General features: G+C 38.1%; 1 protein-coding gene across 1 annotated transcript in view; it reads right to left on the bottom strand.

The window, feature by feature from the left end:
* LOC118834192 (ATP-binding cassette sub-family A member 3-like) overlaps nt 1–24,277 on the bottom strand; it is a 351,631-nt gene that overhangs the window by 52,359 nt on the left and 274,995 nt on the right. Inside the window, exons 19-20 of the mRNA XM_036741640.1 lie at nt 18,306–18,513; nt 15,613–15,916 (exon numbers count right to left, since the gene is read on the bottom strand). Coding sequence (XP_036597535.1) covers nt 15,613–15,916; nt 18,306–18,513 — 512 coding nt within the window. The remainder of the gene's footprint in view (nt 1–15,612; nt 15,917–18,305; nt 18,514–24,277) is intronic.

Raw genomic sequence — 24,277 nt, 5'->3', positions numbered from 1 at the left:
AAAAGGGAAACTCTAATACAGCACAGAGTGAATAATATTTGTGAAATTGGGCTATAGCAGTAAGCTAAAGCTACTCTAGCATGCATTCTCCAAACATCCTGGTCAGGTCAGTGTTAATTAAAATTTCCAATCCAATGGGATTGTGCAGAGCAGGAAATTACTATTCTTTGAAAGTTTAAGGTGAACCATGTGCTTCCAGGGTTTCCTGTTTTGTCTTTTCAGTTAAATTATCAATGAAGAGACAGTGTAATATAGCAGAAAGGGCACTGGCAGAGCCAGCGGATTCAAATCCACATCTGACTCTTAATGTCTATACAATCTTGGGCATGCTGGTTAACCTCTTTTGAACTTAGTTTCCTCATCTGTAAAGTGAGGGGGTTGGAACTGAGAGCCTCTGAGGTACCTTTTAGTTCTACATCTCTATTCTTATGGGAGAAATCTACAAATTGTTGCATGTAAGATGATAAAGAAAGTAGATTATGCTTTTTCCCAAATATTAATGTTTAGACATCAGGCACTGAGACCAGAAGTTCCAAGACAATGACTCATTTCCTAACTGTCTGTGTTATGTGCCACCTTCTCAGAGAGAACATAAGAGAATTAAGAGATGGATATACCATTGACCTTCAATTCATATTGTTAATTGTGACATCAGCCTTCTCCCTATCCCCTCCCTTTACTTGTAATCATTTTCTGGCTCCTTTTTGAAGACTCATAGGTTAGTCTAATTTCTTTAGACAGCATATTGTTTTTTTCTAAATATATTTATTTTTAGTTTTCAACATTTGCTTTTATAACATTTTGAGTTCCAAATTTTTCCCCCTTCCCCTGCCCCTCCCCAGGATAGCATGCAATCTGAAATACGCTATACATGTACAATCATATTAAACATATTTCCACATTAGTCATGTTGTGAAAGAATCAGAACAAAAGGGAAAAACCATGAGAAAAAACAAAACCAAACCAAACAAAGAGAAAATAGCGTGCTTTGATCTGCATTCAAGCTCCTTAGTTGGATGTGGATAGCATTTTCCATTATGATTCTTTTAGAATTGTCTTGGATCTTGTGTTGCTGAAGAGTTAAGTCTATCAAAGTTGGTCATTGCACAATGTTGCTGTTCCTGTGTACAATGTTCTCTTTGTTCTGCTCACTTCACTCAGCATCAGTTCAAGCAAGTCTTCCCAGGTTTTCCTGAAATCTACCTGTTCATCACTTCTTAAAGCACAATAGTATTCCATTACATTCATATCCCACAATTTGTTCAGCCATTGCCCAAATAATGACTCTAAGCAAATTCTAGAGTAGCAGAACACATAAAAAGATGTAGTGAAACAATTTTCCAACCCAAAACAATTCAGATTATTGCACTAGGGTGAGAAAGGAAAGCAGTCCATCGTGGGCCACACTAGCACAGACTAGGCCCCAACAAATCAGGAGTAGGCCTTGGGGTGACTCAATCAGTGGCAGCAGCAGCAGTTTCCAGACCTCTAAGCCCACCGAAGCCAGAGACAACTTAGGTCAGCAGGAAAGTCTGTCAAACCTGGATGAGGGTGGAGGACAGTCCAGAGCAGGCCATACCAGCACATTTTCTTCCAGAGCTCTCAGCCCACAGATGGTAAGGGGTAGAACAACTCATCAGAAGAAGATTATAGGGATCTCTTTGATAGCACTGGGGGCAGGATTCCGTTGCTTTGTCCATACTCGGATCTCAGTGATAGTATTGAGTGGCAGTCCCAGGGTGAGGAGGAGCACTAACATAGCAGAGCTTTGGCCACAGTGGAAGGGCAAACCCTGTTCCAGGGCAGAAAAGAGTGCTTGTGGTCACTCACAGACCACAGCACAGGCCAGGAGAGTAGTAAACATGTCTCCTTAATCATTCCACCTTGGAAAAACTGAAAACTTAACAGGTCCCTAGAAGTATCTCTGAAAATAGCTACACAAAACCCCTAAAGCTTGGGAAGTTCACCCTCCACTTGGAAGTAGAGCCCACTTTAACAAGAGTTAAAAGTCAAGTAATAGGATGGGAAAATGAACAAACAATGGAAAAATATTCTGACTATAGAAAGTTACTATGGTGAAAAGGAAGATCAAGACACACACTCAGAAGAAGATAACAAAATCAAAGCTCCTACATCCAAAGCCTCCCAAAAAAATACGAATGGGTCTCAGGCCACAGAAGAGCTCAAAAAAGGATTTTGAAAATCAAGTAAGAAAGCGAGGGGGAAAATTTGGAAGAGAAATGAGAATGATACAGGAAAATCATGAAAAATGGGTCAACATCTTGGTAAAGGAGACAAAAAATACTGAAGAAAACAACACCTTAAAAAGCAGACTAGGCCAAATGGTAAAAGAGGTCCACACATCCAAGGAGAAGAATGCCTTAAAAAGCAGAATTGGCCAAATGAAAAAAGAGGCACAAAAATGAACTGAAGAAAAATTTCCCTGAAAAGGGGAATTGGTCAAATGCAAAAGAAAGGAAAAAAGCTCACTGAAGAAAACAAATCCTTAAAAATTAGAATGGAGCAAATGGAAGCCAATGACTATAAGAAATCAAGAAACAATAAAACAAAATCAAAAGAATGAAAAAAAATAGAAGACAATGGGAAATAATCTTACTGGAAAACAACTGACTCTGGAAAATAGGTTCAGGAAGGATAATTTAAAAATTATTAGACTACCTGAAAGCCATGATTAAAAAGGAGCCTAGACATCATCTTTCAAGAAACTATCAAGGAAAACTGCCCTAACATTCCAGAACTAGAGGGTAAAATAGAAACTGAAAGAATCCACCAGTCACCTCCTGAAAGAAATTCCAAAAGGAAAGCTGCTAGGAATATTATAGCCAAATTAAAGAGCTCCCAGGTCAAGGAGAAAATATTGCAAGCAGCCAGAAAGAAACAATTCAAGTATAGTAAAGCCACAGTCAGGATAACACAAGATTTAGCAGCTTCTGCATTAAAAGATCAGAGTGTTTGGCCTACGATATTCTGAAGGGCAAAGGAACTAAGATTACAACCAAGAATCACCTACCCAGCAAAACTGAGTATAATACTTCGGGGGCAAAATGGACATTCAATGAGATAGAGGACTTTCAAGCACTCTTGATGAAAAGACCAGAGCTGAATAGACAATATGACTTTCAAATACAAGACTCAAGAGAAGCATAAGAAGGTAAAGAGGAAAGGGAAATCATAAGGGACTTAATTAGGTTAAACTGTTTATTAGGGATGGTAGAAGAATATATAGACAGTAGGCACAAGTGCGAGTTGGATATGAAGGGACTGTATCTAAAAAATAAAATTAAAGGGTGGGAGAGGAATGAGAGAGGTAGAATGGGATAAATTGTGTCACATAAAAGAGGCAATAAAAAGTTTTTACAAAGGAGGAGAAGAAGGGGGAGGTGAGCGGGACCAAGTGAACCTTACTCTCATCAGAGCTGCCTCACAGAGGGAATAACATACATGCTTAATTGGGTATACAAATCTATCTTACTCTACAGGAAAGAAGGAGGGGAAGGGAACAAGAGAAAGTTGTGTGTGATAGAAGGGAGAGCAGATTAGGGGAGGGTGTGGTCAGAAACAAAACACTTTTGAGGAGGGACAGCATGAAAGGAGAGAAAGAATAGAATAAACAGGAGGGGAAAGAGGATGGAGGGAAATACAGTTATCAATACTAAATGTGGAAAAAACTTTTGAAGCAAGTTTCTCTGATAAAGTCCTCATTTATCAAATATATATAGAACTGAGTCAAATTTATAAAAATAAGAGCCATTGCCCAATTGATAAATGATCAAAAGATATGATCAGTTTTAAGATGAAGTAACCAAAGCTATCTATAGCCATATGAAAAAAATACTCTAACTCACTATTGATTGGAGAAGTGCAAATTAAAATAATTCTGAGGTACTACCTCATACCTATTAGATTGGCTAATAGGACAGGAAAGGAAAATAACAAATGTTGGAGGGGATGTAGGAAAATGAGACATTAACGCATCATTGATGGAGATGTGAACTGATTCAACCATTCTGTAGAGAAATTTTGGACTATACACAAAGGGCTATACCCTTTGACCTAGCAATACCACTACTAGGTCTGTATCCCAAAAGAGATAAAAAACAAAAAAGAAAATGACCTATATGTACAAAAGTATTTATAGCAGCTCTTTTTGTTGTGGCAAAGAATTGAAAATTGAGAGGATACCCATAGATTGAAGAATGGCTGAATTGTGGTACGTGATTGAAATGGAATACTGTTGTGCTATAAGAAATGATGGGCAGCATGGTTAGGCCAAGCTAATATAATAAAAATGAAAATTTTACCTAAATTAATTTATTTATTCAGTGCCATACCAATCGAGCTACCAAATTAATTATTTTAGAGTTGGATAAAATAATAACAAAATTCATCTGGAAGAACAAAAGGTCCAGAATATCAAAGGAATTAATGAAAAGAAATGCTAGGGAAGGTGGCCTAGCCATACCAGATATTAAATTGTACTATAAAGCAGCAGTCATCAAAACTACCTAGTACTGGCTAAGCAACAGAGTGGTGGATCAGTGGAATAGGTTAGATACAAAAGATGCAGAAGTCAATGACTACACCAATCTTCTCTTTGATGAACCCAAAGAATCCAGCTTGTGGGCTAAAAATTCACTATTTCATAAAAACTGCTGGGAAAATTGGAAGATGCTATGGCAGAAATTGGGCATAGACCAGTAACTTATACTGCATATCAAAATAAAGTCAAAATGGGTTCATGATTTAGGAATAAAGGCTAATACTATAAGTAATTTGGGAGAGCAAGAAATAGTTTACCTGTCAGATTTATGGGAAAGGGAAGAATTCATGACCCAACAAGAAATAGAGAGCATTACAAAATGCAAAATGGATAATTTTGATTATGTTAAATTGAAAAGTTTTTGCATAAAAAAGCCAATGCAACAAAGATTAGGAGGGAAGCAGAAAACTGGGAGAAAATCTGTATAACCAGTGTCTCTGATAAAGGCCTCACATCTAAAATATACAGGGAACTGAGCCAAATTTATAGGAATAAAAGTCATTCCCCAATTGAGAAATGGTCAAAGGATATGAACAGGCAGTTGTCAGAGGAAGAAATTAAATATATCTATAGTCATATGAAAAAATGCTCTAAATCACTATTGATTAGAGAAATGCAAATCAAAACAACTCTTAGGTACTACATCTCTCCTGTCAGATTGGCTAACATGACAAAACAGGAAAATGATAAATGCTGGAGGGGATGTGGGAAAATTGGAACATTAATACATTGTTGGTGGAGTTGTGAACAGATCCAGCCATTTTGTAGAGCAATTTGGAACTATGCCCAAAGGGCTATAAAAATGTGCATCCCCTTTGACCCAGCAATACCACTTCTAGGGCTGTATCCCAAACAGATCATAGAGATGGGAAAAGGATCCACATGTACAAAAATATTCATAGCAGTTCTTTTTGTGGTGGCAAGGAATTGGAAATTGAGGGGATGCCCATCAATTGGGGAATGACTAAACAAGTTATGGTACATGAATGTAATGGTATACTACTGTGCTATAAGAAATGATGAGCAGGCGGATTTCAGAAAAACCTGGAAAGACATATGAACTGATTCTGAGAGAGGGGAGCAGAACCAGGAGAACACTGTGCACAGTAATAGCCACATTATGCGATGACTAACTTTAACAGATTTATCTCTTCTTAACAACGCAAGGATCTAGGACAACTCTAAAAGAGTCATGATGGAAAATGCTGTCCACATCCAGAAAAATCACTATGCAGTCTGAGTACAGATTGAAGCATATTATGTGCTCTCTCTCTCTCTCTCTCTCTCTCTCTCTGTTTCTTCTTTCTCATGGTTTCTCCCATTGGTTCTAATTCTGCTTTAAGACATGAGTAACGTGAAAATAGGTTTAATATGAAAAAGGTAAAATGAAATGTAAAAATAATACCAAAGCTCTGTTATTCTGTTATACCTAGTTTTTCTAACACTCTGCTTATTTCCTAAATTTCTTTCCCACTCATCTTTCTGTTAGATTTCACTCTCTCAAAGAGGCATTTTGAAGTAACTTACAAAGTGCTGTTTTCCTATGTACATCTTTTTTTCAGTATAGGTAATTTTCCCTTTAAGTACTTAGATACTTGGTGTTTACATACATAATACTGATATTGTTTAGTCATCTATGGTGCCTTTTAAACATAATGTAGTTTCCTTGTTTATCTCTCTTGTCCATATCTATTTTTAATATTGCCTTATCTGAGGTCATGATTGCAACTGCTACTTTCTTTAAATTCAGCTGAGACATATTAAATTTCAATCCAATCCCTCATTTTAACTTTCTGTGACTCTTTCTCTTGTAAGTGCATGTCTTGTATATAACAAATTTTTAGGTTTTCTTTTCTAATCCATTTGCTCAACCTTGTCTGTGTTATAGATCTGTTCATCTCATTAACATTTACAGGTTATTATAATGTTGCATTAATGAATTTTGTATTTTACAACATAATCACTTCTCAAGAACCCTCCTTACACTGCACTCTATCTTATGGAAAAAAAACAAACGAACAAAAGGTAGCATGTGTTAACATCAGTCATCTGGAAATGATCATTGCATTTTATTGTCTCTGTATATACTGTTTTCTTTCTGTGAAACATAAGCTCATTAAGAGCAAAGGCTGTTTTTCATTTTGTTTTTGTCTCCCTAGCTACTAGCGAGATGCTTATCCAAGCATTTAATAAATTCTTTATGAATTGAATTGAATTCTGTTGTCTTAATGCACACTATTATAGTCAATATGTGTATTTTCATAGACCTATGTTCTCTGTTTGCATTAGTTCACACATCTTCCCAAGTTTCTCTGAATTACTTTTTTTTCTTGTTTCTTACATCACAGTAGTATTCTATTACATTTGTAAACCCTTTTCCCCCCAGCCATTTCCCAGTTATCATTGTTAAGGTTATATTCCCTTCCCTAAAATCTTGTTATGCTATTTCTTTTTGAAAAGAAGGACATCCGAACTATCTGTAGTTTGCTTTGCTTGTAATAATCCAGTCCCTTTGCTTTCCTGTTCCAATGTTTCTGGGCAATTTGCTTTTGTGATTTACTGAAACATGGTATTTTAGCTTTTGTTTTAGTGTGTTTTTTTCTGGGAGACTCATAACTATCCTTCAAGCTAAATCCAAGGTCGTTTATTTTTGTTTGTAAATATCTAGGTAGAACAATGACTGGAGTGTTAGCTGTGGGTTCAAATTCCACCTCTCAGATACTGGCTGTGACCTTTATCCTCTGGGTTAGACTACTTTCTATGACTATAGGTTGCAAAGAAGGGGAGACCTCCATTGATAAGGTGAATTATCTCATCTGGGCATTTCCTATGCTAATGAAATCATAGGTTTAGTGACTAAACTTTAGTCCTTGGCCTTGTCCTTAAGTGTCAGCTAAGGAGCAGAAGGTAAAGGACTCCATGAACCTGTCCAGGAAGACATTTGGGGTTTGGGATTGTTCTGACCTTTGGTGAGATGTGAGACAACTAGGTGGTACAGTAGCTACAGTTTTGGACTTAAGAGTCAGAAAGACCTTTTTGAATCATGAACCAGACACTGACTGTGTGACTCTTATCAAGTCATTTAACCTCTCTCAGCTTCAGTTTCCTCACCCGTAAAGTGAGGATATTAATAGTACCTACCTCACAGTGTTGTGGATCAAATGAGATCATGTATGTACAAAAAGTATAAAGTACACTTTAAAGCACAATAAAAATGTTTAGTCATTTTCAGCATTCCAACTCTTTGTGAGCCCATTTGGGGTTTTCTTGGCAAAGATGCTGGAGTCGTTTGCAATCTCCTTCTCCAGCTCATTTTACAGAAGAGGAAACTGAGGGAAACAGGATGAAATGACTTGCCCAGGGTCACATAGCTAGTAGGGATCTGAAGCCAGATTTGAACTCAGGTCCTCTGGATTGTTATTTGTAGAGATTGCGTGTAGTCTTGAATTTTGCTGTATTTTGACTTTATTTGATAATGATTTATTGCAGTTTTTTTTTTAGTTCTGTCTCCTCCATTTTCTTTTTCAGAGTGTGCACTATTATGTTGTTTTCTCAGCTTCTCTTCACTGAGAGGTAAGATATCTCTTCTTTCAATTCCTTAATTAGTCTTTCCAACGACTCTGAGGGTTCCTGTTGCTATTCTAGTCTCTTTTAGAGTTTCTAATCATAGGTATTGCAGAATTAATTTTCTTCTGGAAAGTTTGCCCGGCATTCTCTTAACATTTTAAAGCACTTTTTGTGTATTGAAAAATATTTTTACTGATTTTTTACCAGTGTAATCATTTTCCAATACCACCCTCCCCAAAAGAACCTTTTTCTTGTTAAAAAATACAGTTGATCAAATCAAACTAGCTTACTGACACGTCTCAAAGCCCATGCCTCATTCCACATCACCACCAAAATGAAAACCTAGTCTTCCTCTAAAATAAAAGAAAAATGTTTTATCTTAGGTCATCTGGATTCAAGATTGGTCACTGCATTTGTAGAGGGGTCAGCAATACATCAGGTGGTGAGAATAGGGTCATAAATTTAAGACCGAAATGAACTATAGACATCATCGAGTCTCTTGTTGCTGTTGAATCATTTCAGTTGTGTCCGACTCTTTGGGACCCCATTTGGTGTCCCCCCCCCACAAAGATAATGGATTGGTTTGCCATTTCCTTTTCCAGTTCATTTTACAGATGAGGAACTGAGGCAAACATGATTAAGGGTCACACAGCTCGTAAGTATCTAAGGCTGGATTTGAACTCATGAAGTCTTCCTGATTCCAAGCTTAGTTCTCTAGCCATTGCACCATCTAGTCTGACCCCTTTCATTTTACAGATGAAGAAACTGAGGCTTGTGGTGGGAATCATGGGAAGCAGCAGAGAGCAACACCTGAGGGGCAGTATGTCCAGTAGACAGCAGCATTTTGATCATCAGGAAAAGATTCTAGAAATTTCGAAGTATTGAAGGACTAATTTGCCCTTTCATGTATATGTGCTCTTATCACACATGTTCCTTGTGTGTCGCTGGTACCTAGCCACATGTTCCTCATGTGTGGATGCTCCAAATATTTCCTACTAGGGTTCATTCTGCCCAATGAATGTGTATATATTTATGCAGGAGAAAACTTAAGGTTAATGGAAGAAATGTTATACTATTATTTTATTTACGTGAACGAATGAAAAAGCACGTACTGAATATTACTATGTGCTAAACACAGAACACAAATAGAAATTTTAAAAAACTCTTTCTCTCAATGAGGATACCTTCTAATAGGGGAGACAACACATTTAGGAGGTTTTAGCTTCAGTGCTGATGGCAATGACTGGTGATTAGGAGGGCACAGCAGCAAAATGGATGGCATTATAGCTCATCCTTTTGATCACTAGGAAGTTTACGTTGCTTGTCGAATGTAGACAGGTTTACAATTCATCACCAGCCCCACTACCCACTGCTGATCCATAGACCCCTCACAATTCCCATGATTTCCACGAACCCCTGCCCCACCACCTGTGATCTGAAAAGCAGTGGCAACAGAGCTGAAGAGAAAGAGGAGCAATTGTTGCATCTTAAGTCCCAACTAATACAGTAACTGTCTTGCTCTTTAAGTAAAATGCCACTAGTTTTCTTTCCCCTTTCTTTTCTTTTAGTTGTTGCTATTCTTTTAAATTATTTGGTGCATTTCTTGTCTTTTTTTTAAGTTCTGAAGAAGACCTGAGCATAGACACAAGCTCCTTCAGCCATCTTGGTGAATGTCTCCTTATCTTGTGTTCCTGCAAGAGATTTTTTAAAATCTAAGTGTAGGACCTCAGTCAACACTAAACTTTATCTTATTAGATATAGTCAACATTTATTGCCTGTTGAGATTTAGCTAGGTGGTACAATGGATAGAATGCTGGCTATGGAGTCAGGAAGGCCTGAATTTGTAGTCCTGCTGCAGACACTGACTAGTTGTGTAAACTTGGGCAAGAAACCTAACATCTTTCAGCTTTGGTTTTCTTGTCAGTAAAAGGCAGACAATCAAATGAAATAGCATATGTGAAGTGCTTTGCAAACCTCAAAGGCTAAAAGAAATGCTAGCTAGCTGTTATCAGGGCAATTAATCCTGATTTTTGTCATTCAATTCTTGATGATCATCACCAGAAGAGCTGAACGAATCCATTGGTGCTGCTCTGTTTGGTTTCTTAAAGAAAACAGTTATTTGTTTATATAATATTAAGAAATTATAACACAGAAAGAATACTCTATGTAGTACATGTACCTAGGAGGAGCCTGTTAACAAGACTCTATTAGAATAGAGTCTAAGTTTTGCCTTTAATAATACTTCCCATTGGTTGCTGTTTTTCAGTTATACCCAACTCTTTTTGACCCCATGCCCCATAGCATGCCAGGCCCTCCTATCCTCTACTATCTCTCAAAGTCTGTCCAAGCCCATGTTCATTGTTTCCATGACACTATGCATCTCATCCTCACCCACCCCTTTTCCTTTTGGCTTTAATCTTTCCCAACATCAGGGTCTTTTTCAATGAGACCCATCTCCTCATTATGTGGCCAAAGTATTTCCGTTTCAGCTTCAGTATTTGACTTTCCAGTGAATAGCCTGAATTAATTTAAGGATTGACTGATTTGATCTCCTTGCTGTCCAAAGGAGTCTCAAAAGCCTTCCTCAGTACCATACATAATTCAAAAGAGTTGATTATGACATGCTCAGCTTTCCTTATAATACAACTCTCAGAGCCACACATTGCTACTGAAAAAACCATAACTTTGACTACACAGACCTTTGTGGTTGTTGTTGTTGGCAAGATGAAATCTCTGCTTTTAAGTAAGCTATCCAGATTTGCCATAGCTTACTTCCAAGGAGTAAGTATCTTTTAATTTCATCACTGAAATTGCTGTCTGGAGTGATCTTTGTACCTAAGAATATAGTCTGACACTGCTTCCATTTCTTCTCCCTCTATTTGCCAGGAAGTGATAGGACCAGTTGCCAAGATCTTAGTTGTTGTTTTTATGTTAAGCTTCAAGCCAGGTTTTATACTCTCCTCTTTCACCCACATCAAGATGCTTAAGAGGCTTCTTAATTCCCTTTCACTTTTTGCCATCATATCTGATATATATGTCATATCACATCATATACATATATCTGATGTATTTGTATCATATACATATATATATCACATACATATCTGAGATTGTTGATATTGCTCTCAGCAACCTTAGTTCTAGCTTTTGATTCATTTAGCCCAGCATTTCGCATGATATAATCTGTGTATAAATTAAATAAATAAGGTGACAATGTACAGCCTTGTCATACTCCTTTTCAGATCTTAAACCAATCAGTTGTTCCATGTCCAGTTCTATCTTGGTCTATATACAGGTTCCTCAAGGGACAAGTAAGATGATCTGGTACTCCCATCCCTGACAACTTGCCACATTTTGTTGTGATCCACACAGTCAAAGACTTTGGTGTAATCAATGAAGCAGAAATAGATGGTTTGGGTTTTTTTTTGGAACTCCCTTGCTTTCTCATAATCTAGCAAATGTTGGCAATTTGGTTTCTAGTTTCTCTTCCTCTTGGAATACCAGCCTACTCTTCTGGTAATTCTCAGTTCACCTACTGCTGAAGTCTAGCTTGCAGAATCTTAAGCATAGCCTTGCTGGCACGTGTAATTTCAACATTTCTTGGCACGGTGCTTCTTTAGGAAGGCGACATAAACTGATCTTTCCTAATCCAGTGGCCACTGTTGAGTTTTCCAAATTTGCTGGCATATTGAGTACAACACTTTAATAGCATTACCTTTTAAGATTTTAAATAGTGGGGGCAGAGCCAAGATGGTGGCTGGAAAGCAGCGACTCGCTTAAGCTCTCCCGCAAATCCCTCCAAACACCTGTAAAAATGGCTCTGAACAAATTCTAGAGCTCTGGAACCCACGAAATAGCAGAGGGAAGCAGGTCTCCAGCCCAGGACAACCTGGATGGTCGCTGGGAAGAGTCTATCACACCGTGCTGGGAGTTGAGCACAGCCCAACACGGGCTGCGCAGGGCAGACCAGACTGGGAGTCAGGCGGCCAGAGCAGGTCTTACAGCCATGAAACTCTGAGCTGTGGCAGTTACCAGACTTCTCAACCCACAAACGCCAAAAACCACAGAGCAGGTTAGTGGGAAAACTGCTAAATCCGGGTGAAAGCAGTCCGGTCCCAGCCCTGGGGGAAGCAGAGGTGGTGCTGGCAGTGGTGGTGGCAGCAGCAGGAAGCTCCAGTGGCTGCTTCCAGACCTCCAGTGTCAGCTGCTTCCGGGGTTCCTGGCTCATACAGTGGGAGGAATCAAGGGATGGAGCAGAGCAGGAGTGCAAGGAGAGCTTTGCTGGTGCAGAGGCAGCTTTGCTCTGCTTGGATCTGGGTCGCAGTCCTGGTTAGTGGTTCTTGGGGGAGGAGGAGTGCTGCTGTGGCAGGGCCAGCTGTACAGAAATAGCTCTGAAAACAGCAGCACAGCCCCTAAAACTTGGGACAAGGGTACTCTCTACTCTACAAGCAGTCATACCCTGACAAAGAGCTCAAAGAGTCAATTAGTTGGCTGGGAACATGACCAGGTAGCGAAAAAGGATGCAGACTCAGACTATAGAATCTTTCTTTGGTGACAAAGAAGATCAAAACATACAGCCAATGAAGTCATAGAGCCTACATCAAAAGCCTCCAAGAAAAATATGAATTGGTCTCAGGCCATGGAAGAGATCAAAAAGGATTTGGAAAAGAAGTAGAGGAAAAACTGGGAAGAGAAATGAGAGTGATGCAAGAAAATCATGAAAGACAAGTCAATGACTTACTAAAGGAGACCCCCCAAAATAATGAAGAAAATACACCTTAAAAAATAGACTAACTCAAATGACAAAAGAGCTCCAAAAAGCTAATGAGGAGAAGAATGCCTTGAAAGGCTGAATTAGCCAAACGGAAAAGGAGGTTCAAAAGACCACTGAAAAAAATTAGATTGGAGCAAGTAGAGGCTGGTGACTTTATGAGAAATCAAGAAATTATAAAACAAAACCAAAGGAATGAAAAAAGGGAAGACAATGTGAAATATCTCCTTGGAAAAACCACTGACGTGGAGAATAGATCCAGGAGAGATAACTTAAAAATTGTTGGACTACCTGAAAGCCATGATCAAAAAAAGAGCCTAGACATCATCTTTCATGAAATTATCAAGGAACACTGCCCTGATATTCTAGAACTAGAGGGTAAAATAGAAATGGAAAGAATCCACTGATCGCCTCTTGAAAAAGATCCCAAAAAGAAAACTCCTAGGAATATTGTTGCCAAATTCCAGAGTTCCCAGGTCAAGGAGAAAATACTGTAGGCAGCCAGAAAGAAACAATGTGAATATTGTGGAAACACAATCAGAATAACACCGGATCTAGCAGCTTCTACATTAAGGGATCGGAGGTCTTGGAATATGATATTCCGGAGGTCAAAGGAGCTAGGATTAAAACCAAGAATCACCTACCCAGCAAAACTGAGTACAATACTCTAAGACAAAATATGTATTTTCAAGAAAATAGAGGACTTTCAAGCTTTCTTGATGAAAAGACCAGAGCTGAAGAGAAAATCTGATTTTCAAATACAAGAATCAAGAGAAGTATGACAAGGTAAAACAAAAAAGAGAAATCGAGAGAGAGAGAGAGAGAGAGAGAGAGAGAGAGAGATGGAGGGCAAGGGTGAATTGAGTATGAAGGGATGATACCTAAAAAATGAAATAAAATTAAGGGGTGAGAGAGGAATATATTGAGAGAGGGAGAAAGGGAGAGATAGAAGGGAGTAAATTATCTCACATAAAAGTGGCAAGAAAAAGCAGTTCTGTTGGAAGGGAAGAGGGGCAGGTTAGGGGGAATGAGTGAATCTTGCTCTCATCAAATTTGACTTGAGGAGGCAATAACATACACATTCAATTGGGTATCTTACCCCACAGGAAAGCAGGGGGAAGGGGATAAGAAAGGGGGGATGATAGAAGGGAGGGCAGATGGGGGAGAAGGCAATCAAAAGCAAACACTTTTGAAAAGGGACAAAGTCAAGGGAGAAAACTGAATAAAGGGGGACAGAATAGGATGGAGGGAAATACAGTCTTTCACAACATGATTATTGTGGAAGTGTTTTGCATATTGATACATGTGTGGCCTGTGTTGAATTGTTAGAAAAAAGTCAGAAGTTTAGCTCGAACTTGAAAACCACACCCACCTTGACCAATAATATTTAAGGGAGCAGATAGATATAATTCTAGTCTGGTACCCCCTCACTCTAAAAAGAGAAGTGTGGCCATGTTTTTTGGCCCCAACCTCCCGCATCCCCTTCTGGAATTATTTAAAGTAAGAGGGAGAAGGGCTAGAAATGTTTATTCTGCCTCTCTTTGAGACATGCAAAATGACACTCCCCTGACACACACTAGAGAGGAGGGATAGCCTCATTACATTTGTACTAATTAGGACCTAGTTATATACAATGACAACAATAAGGCAAATGAAAAATAACCCTAAAAGGCAGGTAAACCTAGATTAATTTCAATGATCAATCTTAGTCCTAGAAAACAAATGATGAAATATTCTTTCCTTCTCTTGGTTCACTATGTTTCTTTATTACCTGGAAGAATTACACAAGGGGGAAGAATATCAGGAAATGGCTGTGACATAAAAAACAAAGGCAAGATAAAAATAAATGAATTCTGTGAATAGTATTTGTATAAAGTAAAAAAATAAAATGAATTATATGTTAATATCTATTGAGGAAAAGCATATACAGATTAGTGATATTTATTAATAAATTCTAAAATCTCTTATCTATAAGACTAAAATGATCATCTTTTTCTGTATTAAAAAAATGCATAGTATACCATACAGTGTTATTTCAATTTTATATCCTCTTCCAAAAACAGACTAAAGTCAACATATGACTCAATAGGTGTAACCAGAGTTGCCTTATCATTTTTATCTTTAGACTTCATTTCAGGAAAAAAAAATTAAATTTCAGAATCAGAAACACTCTGAATAATTCCAACTGAAAGGAATTATCCCAAGGAGAAATTGGGGAGTTGTAATTTTAAAATGAGCTGGCCCTAAGAAACAAGGCCTACCACTGTCTAAAGACTCAATCCAGGAAGCTGAAGCACTGTACCCAGTGAGATTGCACACAATGCTACACTATGAGATTCTTAGCACAATATCTGTTATATAGCAGCTACTTAATAAATATATTAATGAGTTGAACTGTCAGACGACAAGCATTTACTAAGTGCCAGGCACTGTGTTAAGCCGGGCAGTACAAACAGAAGCAGAAAGTTCCTGCCCTCAAGGAGCTTAACTTCTAGTGGGGAAAGATAACATGTAAAAGGGAACTGAAGGGGTTATGAGGAGAGGAGGCATTCGGCTCTGGGGCACTGGGCAAAGAAAGTCCTACGAAGATGACTCAGCAGTGCAACCTAGAGAGGGATGAAGCCATTTGGGGGGCTGAGTCTCCTCCTTAAATTGGAAGTTCTTGGAGGAACCAGTCAGTCAGAAAGTCTTCCCACCATATTGCGACCCTTACCTTTCACCATCTGGGGCACCTGTTTCTCATCCTTTAGCAAAACTTGAATATGTCCTCTGAGTCGCGCACTCAGTTCAGACCTTCCAGAAATAGAGAAAGGCACAATGGTTCGGCCATACTGTCGCAAACTCATCTCCAATTCAGGGTCATCTTGCACTTCTGAATAGAAGGTGATGGCTCTCAGAAGTATGGCAGTAAAAGTCAGAAGTACCAAAATTTGCAGTAGTATTAACCTCCAATTACGCAAACTGAAGGTAGCCCTCTTCACTAACATGGCATAGAACTGCTGGCTGTACAGATAAATCTAAAAAGGACAGAGAAACAAAGTATTAGAATGGTTACTGAATCATAAAATTTGATAGTTGGAATAGACCTCAGGGGCCATCCTGTTGAACTCAAATGCTAAAGGAATACCCCTTGAAACACACTCAGCAGCAAGATATTTACACTGAAACTCCTTGTAGCTCACAATATGACTATAGTTTTATAGTAGTCAAAAAACAGGGAGGTATTCCTGTACAGAATGCCTTGGCCAACACAAGTAGTGAAGCAGAGATAATCAAAATAAGCAGACTAGACTAAAAAATTTCTGCTTATGTTTACAAAAACTATTTGATAAAAGATTGATTTCTGAAATCACTATCACATACCCACAATATTTAAAAAAACCCTCAAAACAAAGACAAGAATTCCTCCTGAACATACATTGAATATCTTTATGCAGCATAAAGAAAAGAATCCTACTACTCCTCTGGCATAAGCATAGTTGTCATATTGCTCAAATGAATAATTCCCACAAAACCTGCAAGTGCTAACTTCCACTGTCTTTTTTTACCACATGTAAGTGGTGCAGTGTGTGAAGACAGAAAAACTCTGGCCTGGGAGTCAGGAGGCCTAGCTTCTAGTTTTAGCTTTACCACTAACTAGCTACATGTCCTGGGGCAAATCACCTCTCTAGACCTTAGTCTTCCTATTTATATAGTCAAAGAGTGGGGTTCAAGGACTTATAAAGTCCTTTTTAGTTCAAAATTCTTAGTTTTATTTATCTAGAACACTATGCCCAAACTAAAAGGTTATAACTTAAAAACAGAGGTTCTTAATTGTTTTTTTTTGTATCATGGACCCCTCTGACAGTCTGGTGAAATCTGTGGAATCCTCAGGAGGATATTTTTAAATGCATAAACTAAAATACATAAAACGACAAAGGAAACTAATTATATTGAAATAAAGATTCAGTCAGTAAACATTTATTAAGCACCAGGCCCTGGGCTAAAGCCTGGGAATACAAAAAGAGGGAAAAGGCAGTCTTCTCTCTCAAAGAACTCACAGTCTAATAGGGGAGACAACAAGCAAACAAATATGTACAAATAAACTAGATACAAGATAAATAGGAAGAAATTAAAAGAGGATTAAGAGCAGTTCGGAAAGGTTTCTTCTAGAACAGAGATGTCAAACCCTTTGCTCACAACACTCCAGGAGATGCCCAAACAAGATTAAAAGGTAAGCAGGAAATACTTAACAAAATAACTAAAAATACAATAAAATCTAGATAACATTACATTTTAAAACTAAGTCAATATGCAGCTTGTAAGGATCTTTATGTGCCAAGTAACTGTCCTCATTTCTATTTTTGTTTGACACCACTGCTCATAGGGAAACCTGAAGGAAGCCAGTGAATTCAGGAGGTAGAGAAGAGGAGAAAGAGCATGGGGGACAGTAAGAGAAAATGCCTGAAGCTGAGACATAGTGTCTTGTTCACGAACAGCAAGAAGGTCCACGTAAATTGATCAAAGAGTATGTGCAAGGGAATAAGGTGTAAGAAGCCTGGAAAAGCAGGATGCAGCTAGGTTTTGAAGGGCTTTGAACACCAAAAGCAGATTTTGTATTTGATCCTGGAGGTGACAAGGAGCCAGTGGACTTTACTAAGTGTAAGGGTAGTAGACAAATAACCCTCAGAGTTCCAAAAGTTCAGGCATCCGGAAAAAATGGCAGCTACAAACAAAGGGAAGGATGATTTTTACAACTAACACATGTATCTCTGTGTACCTGTTTTCTCAGTCCTGGTGACCAAGCCATTAATAATCATTTCACATGTCAACTTACACATGCATCAGAGGACGCCAATGAAATAAAAACTGAAATAAAAATTCTAATTCATCTGAAACAGAAATTTGTTTTAAAACTGCCCATTTCCCTTTCTCTGAGTTCCTAATAAATAGTCTAACTACTAATTTTAGTTTGTTGCCTCAAAGAAGCTCTCCTTTAGAGATGAAAAAGTTAAAGTTCAACATGTAAATTAATAAACACAGTATCCTATGTGTTTAACCAGCATGAATCACTTTAGCTAACTCAAAATTGCTTACTAAACTCTGGAAGAACCAGTAACCAAACTCTTGGGTGACAGCTGAAAAATCACATTTTAGAGCAAAAATATATGATACAGAATGATGACACTAGTAAGAACAGCAAATATGATTTTTGCCAAAGTTTTGCTTGTAATAACTTCTTAAGGTGTAACTTCTGCATCACAAGGTTGATTGATCAGCACAGAACAGCCAATATGCCCTAAATCTGGCTGAGTATTCCATTGATGATATTTCTAACTTTTTTTAGTTCAAATACTGAAATCAATACATGTACCTTGCTTGCTAACCAAATCTTCCAGGCTTACAGTTCTAAGCAAGATTGCTTACCCCTGTATTGAATTTGACAGAGTGGTAGTGGTGCTCACGGGGCTGCTGGTCATCTTGTTTTTTCTCTTCTTCATCACTGTCACTAAGATAAATACCCATTTCATCTCCTTCTAAAGACATTCTGCTGGCCTGTCTCAGGAACTCTTTATTCGAGGCAGACAGTTGGATGGCTTGGAGATCCATCTTGGAATCCACCATCTTACCAACCCTGTACCAAAAAGCATTTCACTTTAGCTAGAGCTGAAAGTTAATTGTCTTTGGGAGGCTGTCAAGGTAACTGATAAATAGTACCCTTAGTAAGGCATGCAGCAGAAATAAAAAGGGATAATTTTTGAACACATCGAAAAACAGGAAAACCTTCTAATTACCAAGAAATATGGGCATATCTGCAAAATATAAAATTAGAAATGACCTCTGCAGTGAAACTTACAGGAAACTGAAAATCCAGTTGCATTTTGTATAGCAAAAATCTCTTACTCGGGGATATACAGTGGTTCTAAGCTCGTGAAACTGCTTAAAAGGTCTCTGAAGAACATGTATGGTAGGTCTTAAAATCATTTAGGTACTACAAAGTCAAAACAATAGTAATGGTGATTATAAAGTTTTATATTATATTATCCCTGATTCTTTTGTACTATACATTACTATATAAGTGCTTCTGTGCTTTCTGAGCTTTCCTCCAGCTGTAAAAAAATTAAATCCATTGTTCAAGAACAAAAAGGATGAAGTCAAATGGGAAGAATGTGTTTCAGCAATCCTCCAGGAATGAAATTGACACAGATTATGAAGAACAACAAAAGAAAGTACACTCCACAAAAAACGAACTTTGTTTCCATCTTCATTTATATTTTTAATGACTTAAGCTTGATACAACTCAGTCTACTGACAATTTCCTTTTCATGGAGAATTCTATCATGGAAGCTCTGAATTTCAGTTGCAAGGGACATCAGAAGACATTTAGATTAATCCACACCTGACCAGGAATCCCCTCTATAAGCTTAATTTGCTTCTGTCTTACTTAAACTAATGTTTCTAGTTGTTCTCCCTATAGTCAAGTATGACAAGTCAAACAAGGACTTCAATGCCGCACTCTCCAGTATTCCTGATTTCCTCTTATCCCCATGACTTTCCACTATTCCCAACCAACCTGCTAACCCCTGTGTCTAGATCATCTCATCCACCTACTTTTATACTTGTACTTCAGAGTATTATAAAGGAAAGTCCTCAAACTCAATAGACATAAACTATTAAAGGTTCACATTTTTCTAATTTCAGCAAGGAACTTTACCACTGCAAGGAAGTGCTTTCATTTAGTCTGTGCTCATATACATACATACATACATACATACATACATACATACATACATAACCTATATCTCACTTGCTCAAAAATTTTTTCTTTAAATCCCCAGTTCCTCTATACCTCACTGATTTCATATTGTATTTCATTAATGTGTGCATGTGCTTGTGTGTGTGTGTGTGTGTGTGTGTGAGAGAGAGAGAGAGAGAGAGGGAGAGAGAAATAGCTCTCCTTCAACCAACAATCCATATATCCATGAACAATGTCTATGACTCTGTCTTTACCTTCTAAGCTCTCCTGTGCTCTTTGAGAGGTGTTAGAAACTTCCATTTATGCTCTACCTCAATTACTCAATTCACCAGAATTTATTAAATGTCAGTAAGTCAACAAGTATTTATTAAGCACTTCCTCTGTGCCAGGCACTGGGCTAAGCGCTGGAAAGCAAATGCAAGCAAACAAAAGACAGTCCTTATCCTCAAGGAGCTTATATTTTAATGGGAAAGACAACATAAATAAGGAAGCTGAACAGGTAAGGGAAAAGGAAGGTATATTAAAGTTCAGAATGCAGCCTGGTGAGAAATGAAGAGACAGCTGGCCCAGGTATCCTTAAATGGAGCTTAGCGGGGGCGTGGGGGGGGGGTACTTCAGAGAAGTAAATCCCAGGGCTGAAATGATCTTTCAGGATGAAGAGGTGAAGTTCTGGGTACAGCCTGATAAGAAGTATAAAGTCCTGTTCTAGATGCTGGGGATTCAATTACCAAGAATGAAATAATCCCTGCTCTCAAAGAGCTTACATTCTATCACATCTAACTAATCAATAAACCACAATGTGCCAGGCACTGTACTATGCACCAGGGATATAAGGAATAAAAAAATTGAATTTTTCCTAACCTCAAGAAGATTACATACTGGATAGAAGGAGAAGTGACATAAAAATAAGTAATTACAAATTATATACATAATAAATACGAAGTGATTTTCTAGGGGATAGATACTAATAAGTGGGAGAATTAGAAAAGGCCAACAGAAAGAGGTAGCACTTGAGCTGAGCCATGAAGGGGGCTAGTGGTTCCAAGAGGGAGAGGTGAAGAGGGATATCATCCTAGGCTGTTGGAGAACAGCTTGGGAAAAAGTCAGGGATTGACTTTTTATAGTGGCAAATTATTGGAAATTGAGGGAATGTCCATCAATTGGGGAATGAATGAACAAACTGTGGTATGTGATTGTGATGGAATACTATTGTGCCATAAGAAATGATGAGCAGGATGCTTTCAGAAAAACCTGGAAAGACTTATATGAACTGGTGCAAAGTAAAGTGAACAGAACCAGGAGAACACTGTACACAGTAACAGCAATATTGTACCATGATTAACTGCGAATAACTTAGCTAGTCTTAGTGATGCAACGATCTAAGACAATTCTTATGTACTTAGAATGAAAAATGTCATCCACTTCTAGAGAAAGAACTGATGGAATTTGGATGCAGACCGAGGAATACTATTTTTTTTCTGTCTGTGTTTTTTTTCACAATATGACAATATGGAAATGTGTTTTGCATGACTCACACATATAGCCCATATCAAATTGCTTGAGGGGGAGAGGTGAAAGGGAGGGAGAGAATTTGGAACTCAAAATTAAAAAAAAACCATTAAAGTTGTTTTTACATGTAACTGGGAAAATATTGAGTGTAGCTGAAGAAACGACTTCTGAGCTGCCATGCAAAAAAAAAAAAGAAAAAGTCAGGGAGTGGAAAATGGAATGTATTTACAGTGAACAGCAAATAGTCCAGTTTTCCTGAAACATAGCACTCATGAAAGGGAACTTAGAAAACCGTAGCAGCATTCTGGGAAGATGGTGGAGTAGGTCAGAAAATTTTAAGCTCTCAAGATTTTCCTCCACAAAACAGATAAATAGCACCTCTGGGTGAACATAGAGCCATGAAAACAAATAAGAGTAGGGGCAGAAAAGGGAGCCTTTTGGGCCAATGTGAGAAGACCTGAAGAAAAAAAAATATGTCCAGGCTAGGGTCAGCTTTAACAAGTAGTGGCAAGTCCTGGGGGTTAGCTGGCTCCAGCCACAGAACTTTCACCCCTGGGACAGTGAGGGGAGTTGGACATCTGAGCTGAGGAAGATCTAGCGAACCTCTACTGATGAGTAACACCAGATCGAGCTGTGCTGCAGAGTGGCTGGGGCAAGAAGGAACCAGCATATGCCCGATGAATGCAGAAGCAGTGGAGCAGGGACGCCACTGGCTGTGGGCACTTACAGGAGGCTAGAGGTCTTGGTTCAAGTTCCAGGCCAGAGGGGAGAACTGAAGAGGATCAAAGGCCAGAGGTACCATCCCCCATACCCCAGAATGAGAGGTGATTGTAAACACTAAATTATCACTCAAAAAAAATTGCACAGGCAAAGCAGAAAGAATCTAAACATAGAGACTACTATGGGAATAGAGAAGACTGGGGTTCACCTTCAGAGGAAGATACTGAAGCAAAGAAACCCTCTTCTACTCCAAAAAATAATGTCAAATGGTCACCTGCATAAACAGAATTCATTGAAGAACTTAAAAAAAGTCTTTAAAAATCAAATGAGGGAGACTGGGGAAAAATTAAAAAGAAAAAGAATAATAATAGAAGAGAAACAAGATTATGACAAGAACGTCAACCAGTTAGAAAAGGAGATCCAGAATCTTAAGGAAGAAAATGACTACTTGAAAATCAGAATTGGGCAAGGGGAAGCCAGTGAAGTTATAAGAGATGAAGAAATTAAAAAAAAATAAAGAATGAAAAAGAAAATGTGAAACATCTCATAAGAAAAACAAGGGATATAGAGAATAGATCAAGAACAGAAAACATAAGAATAATTGGACTACCTGAAAGTTCTGATCAAAAAAAGAATCTTGATAGAATAATGCAAGACCCAAGGCAAGTCACTTCATTTCTCTTGACCTCAGTTTTCCATCTGTAAAATGAGGATAAAGAAAAGCACCTGCTTCACAGGATTTTTGTGAGGATCAAATGATAAAAACGATAAAAAGAGTTTTGAAAGAGTATGAAAGAGTTTTGCTATAGAAATACCAGCTATAGTTGCTGCTATTGTTATTATTATTTCTTTAAATACACTCATTTTACAATTATTTTACTTTCTGTTTTCTTTCTCTTCCCCTCCTCCCTCTCTCCCACCCATTGAAAAATAAAACTACAGTGAATATGTATAGTTATGCAAATAAAATTTCCACATTAGTTATGTCTAGAAAGAAATAAAATATGCTTCAATCTGTACTAATCCATCATTTCTCTATCTGGACCTGATAAAGTCTCATTTCTTAAATATGTAGGGAACTGAGCCAAATTTACAAAAATAATAGCCATTCTTCAGTTGATAAATGATCAAAGGATATGAACAAGAAGGTTTCAGAAGATGAAATCAAAGCTATTACCAGTCACATAAAAAATGTGCAAAATCACTGTTGATTAGAGAAATGCAAATTATACAACTCTGAGGTACACCACCTCATACCTATCAGATCGGCTAACACAACAGAAAAGGAAAATGACAAAGGCTGGAGGGGATGTGGGAAAATAGGTATTCTAATGCATTGTTGGTGGAGTTGTGAACTGGTCCAACTATTCTGGAGAACAATTTGGAACTATATTCAGAGGGCTACAAAACTCTGTATATCCTTTCACATAGCAATACCATTACTAGGTCCGTATCTCAAGAGATCAAAGAAAATGAAAAAGAACCTGTATACAAATATACAAAAATATTTATAGCAGCTCTTTTTTTGTGGTGGCAAAGAATTGAAAATCGAGGAGATACCCATCAACTGGGCAATTGCTGAACAAGTTATAATACCGGATTGTGATGGAATACTATTGGGCTATAAGAAATAATAAGCAGGATGGTTTCTTTAAGGAAAGGCTAGCCCTAACAGCTAAGTCAAACTAACATAGTCTCCTTAGTCTAGGTTACCTACAGAGAGTTAATGAATAGATTGAGAAGACTTTATCATTTAGTAACAGATCACTGAGAATAAGACATAATAAAATAATTATAGGATTACTCTTTTTAAAGGCTAAATTCCCCTTTCCAGTTTCTAGCAGAAAGGGGTGTTGACCAGAGGCTAAGTTCCCCTTTCTAGCAGCTTGAGAAAGGTTAGCTAAAGGTTAAGTTTCTTTTCCACTCTTAGTAGATAACCCCTTTGATTTCTTGACCTGCCGCTCAGTGCTGATTGCTGCCCTTCCTTCTAGGAGTACCAAAATGGCATCACTATGCTAGAGTCAAGTTTCAGTGTGTCCAACCGTGGCTGATCAGACCAACATGAGCTTCGAATGTTCTACCACAAATCAGGCACAAATAATCCATGTGAACATTTGGGGTGGATTCTCCAAATTTGTGTATTCTGTGTTTCCTTTGAGTTGTTTCACTTCTACTTTGCTCAAAGTGCACAGCACCCTCTCTGATGTGGGCATGCCATGCTGAGTGGTCCTGTGCCAGTGTCTCTCATGTCACAAATCAATTCCAAAGTTCTTAAAAGGGACCTTGAGAGTGTCCTTGTATCACTTCTTCTGACCACCACGTGAACACTTGCCCTATGTAAGTTCTCCATAAAATAGTCTTTTGGGCAAGTATATGTTATGCATTCAAACAATGTAGCCAGCCCATCGGAGTT

This window comes from Trichosurus vulpecula, chromosome 1 (genome assembly GCF_011100635.1).
Source record: "Trichosurus vulpecula isolate mTriVul1 chromosome 1, mTriVul1.pri, whole genome shotgun sequence".
Taxonomy (NCBI): domain Eukaryota; kingdom Metazoa; phylum Chordata; class Mammalia; order Diprotodontia; family Phalangeridae; genus Trichosurus; species Trichosurus vulpecula.
The sequence above is the reverse complement of the archived record's forward strand: the minus strand, read 5'-3'. Positions and strand labels throughout refer to the sequence as shown.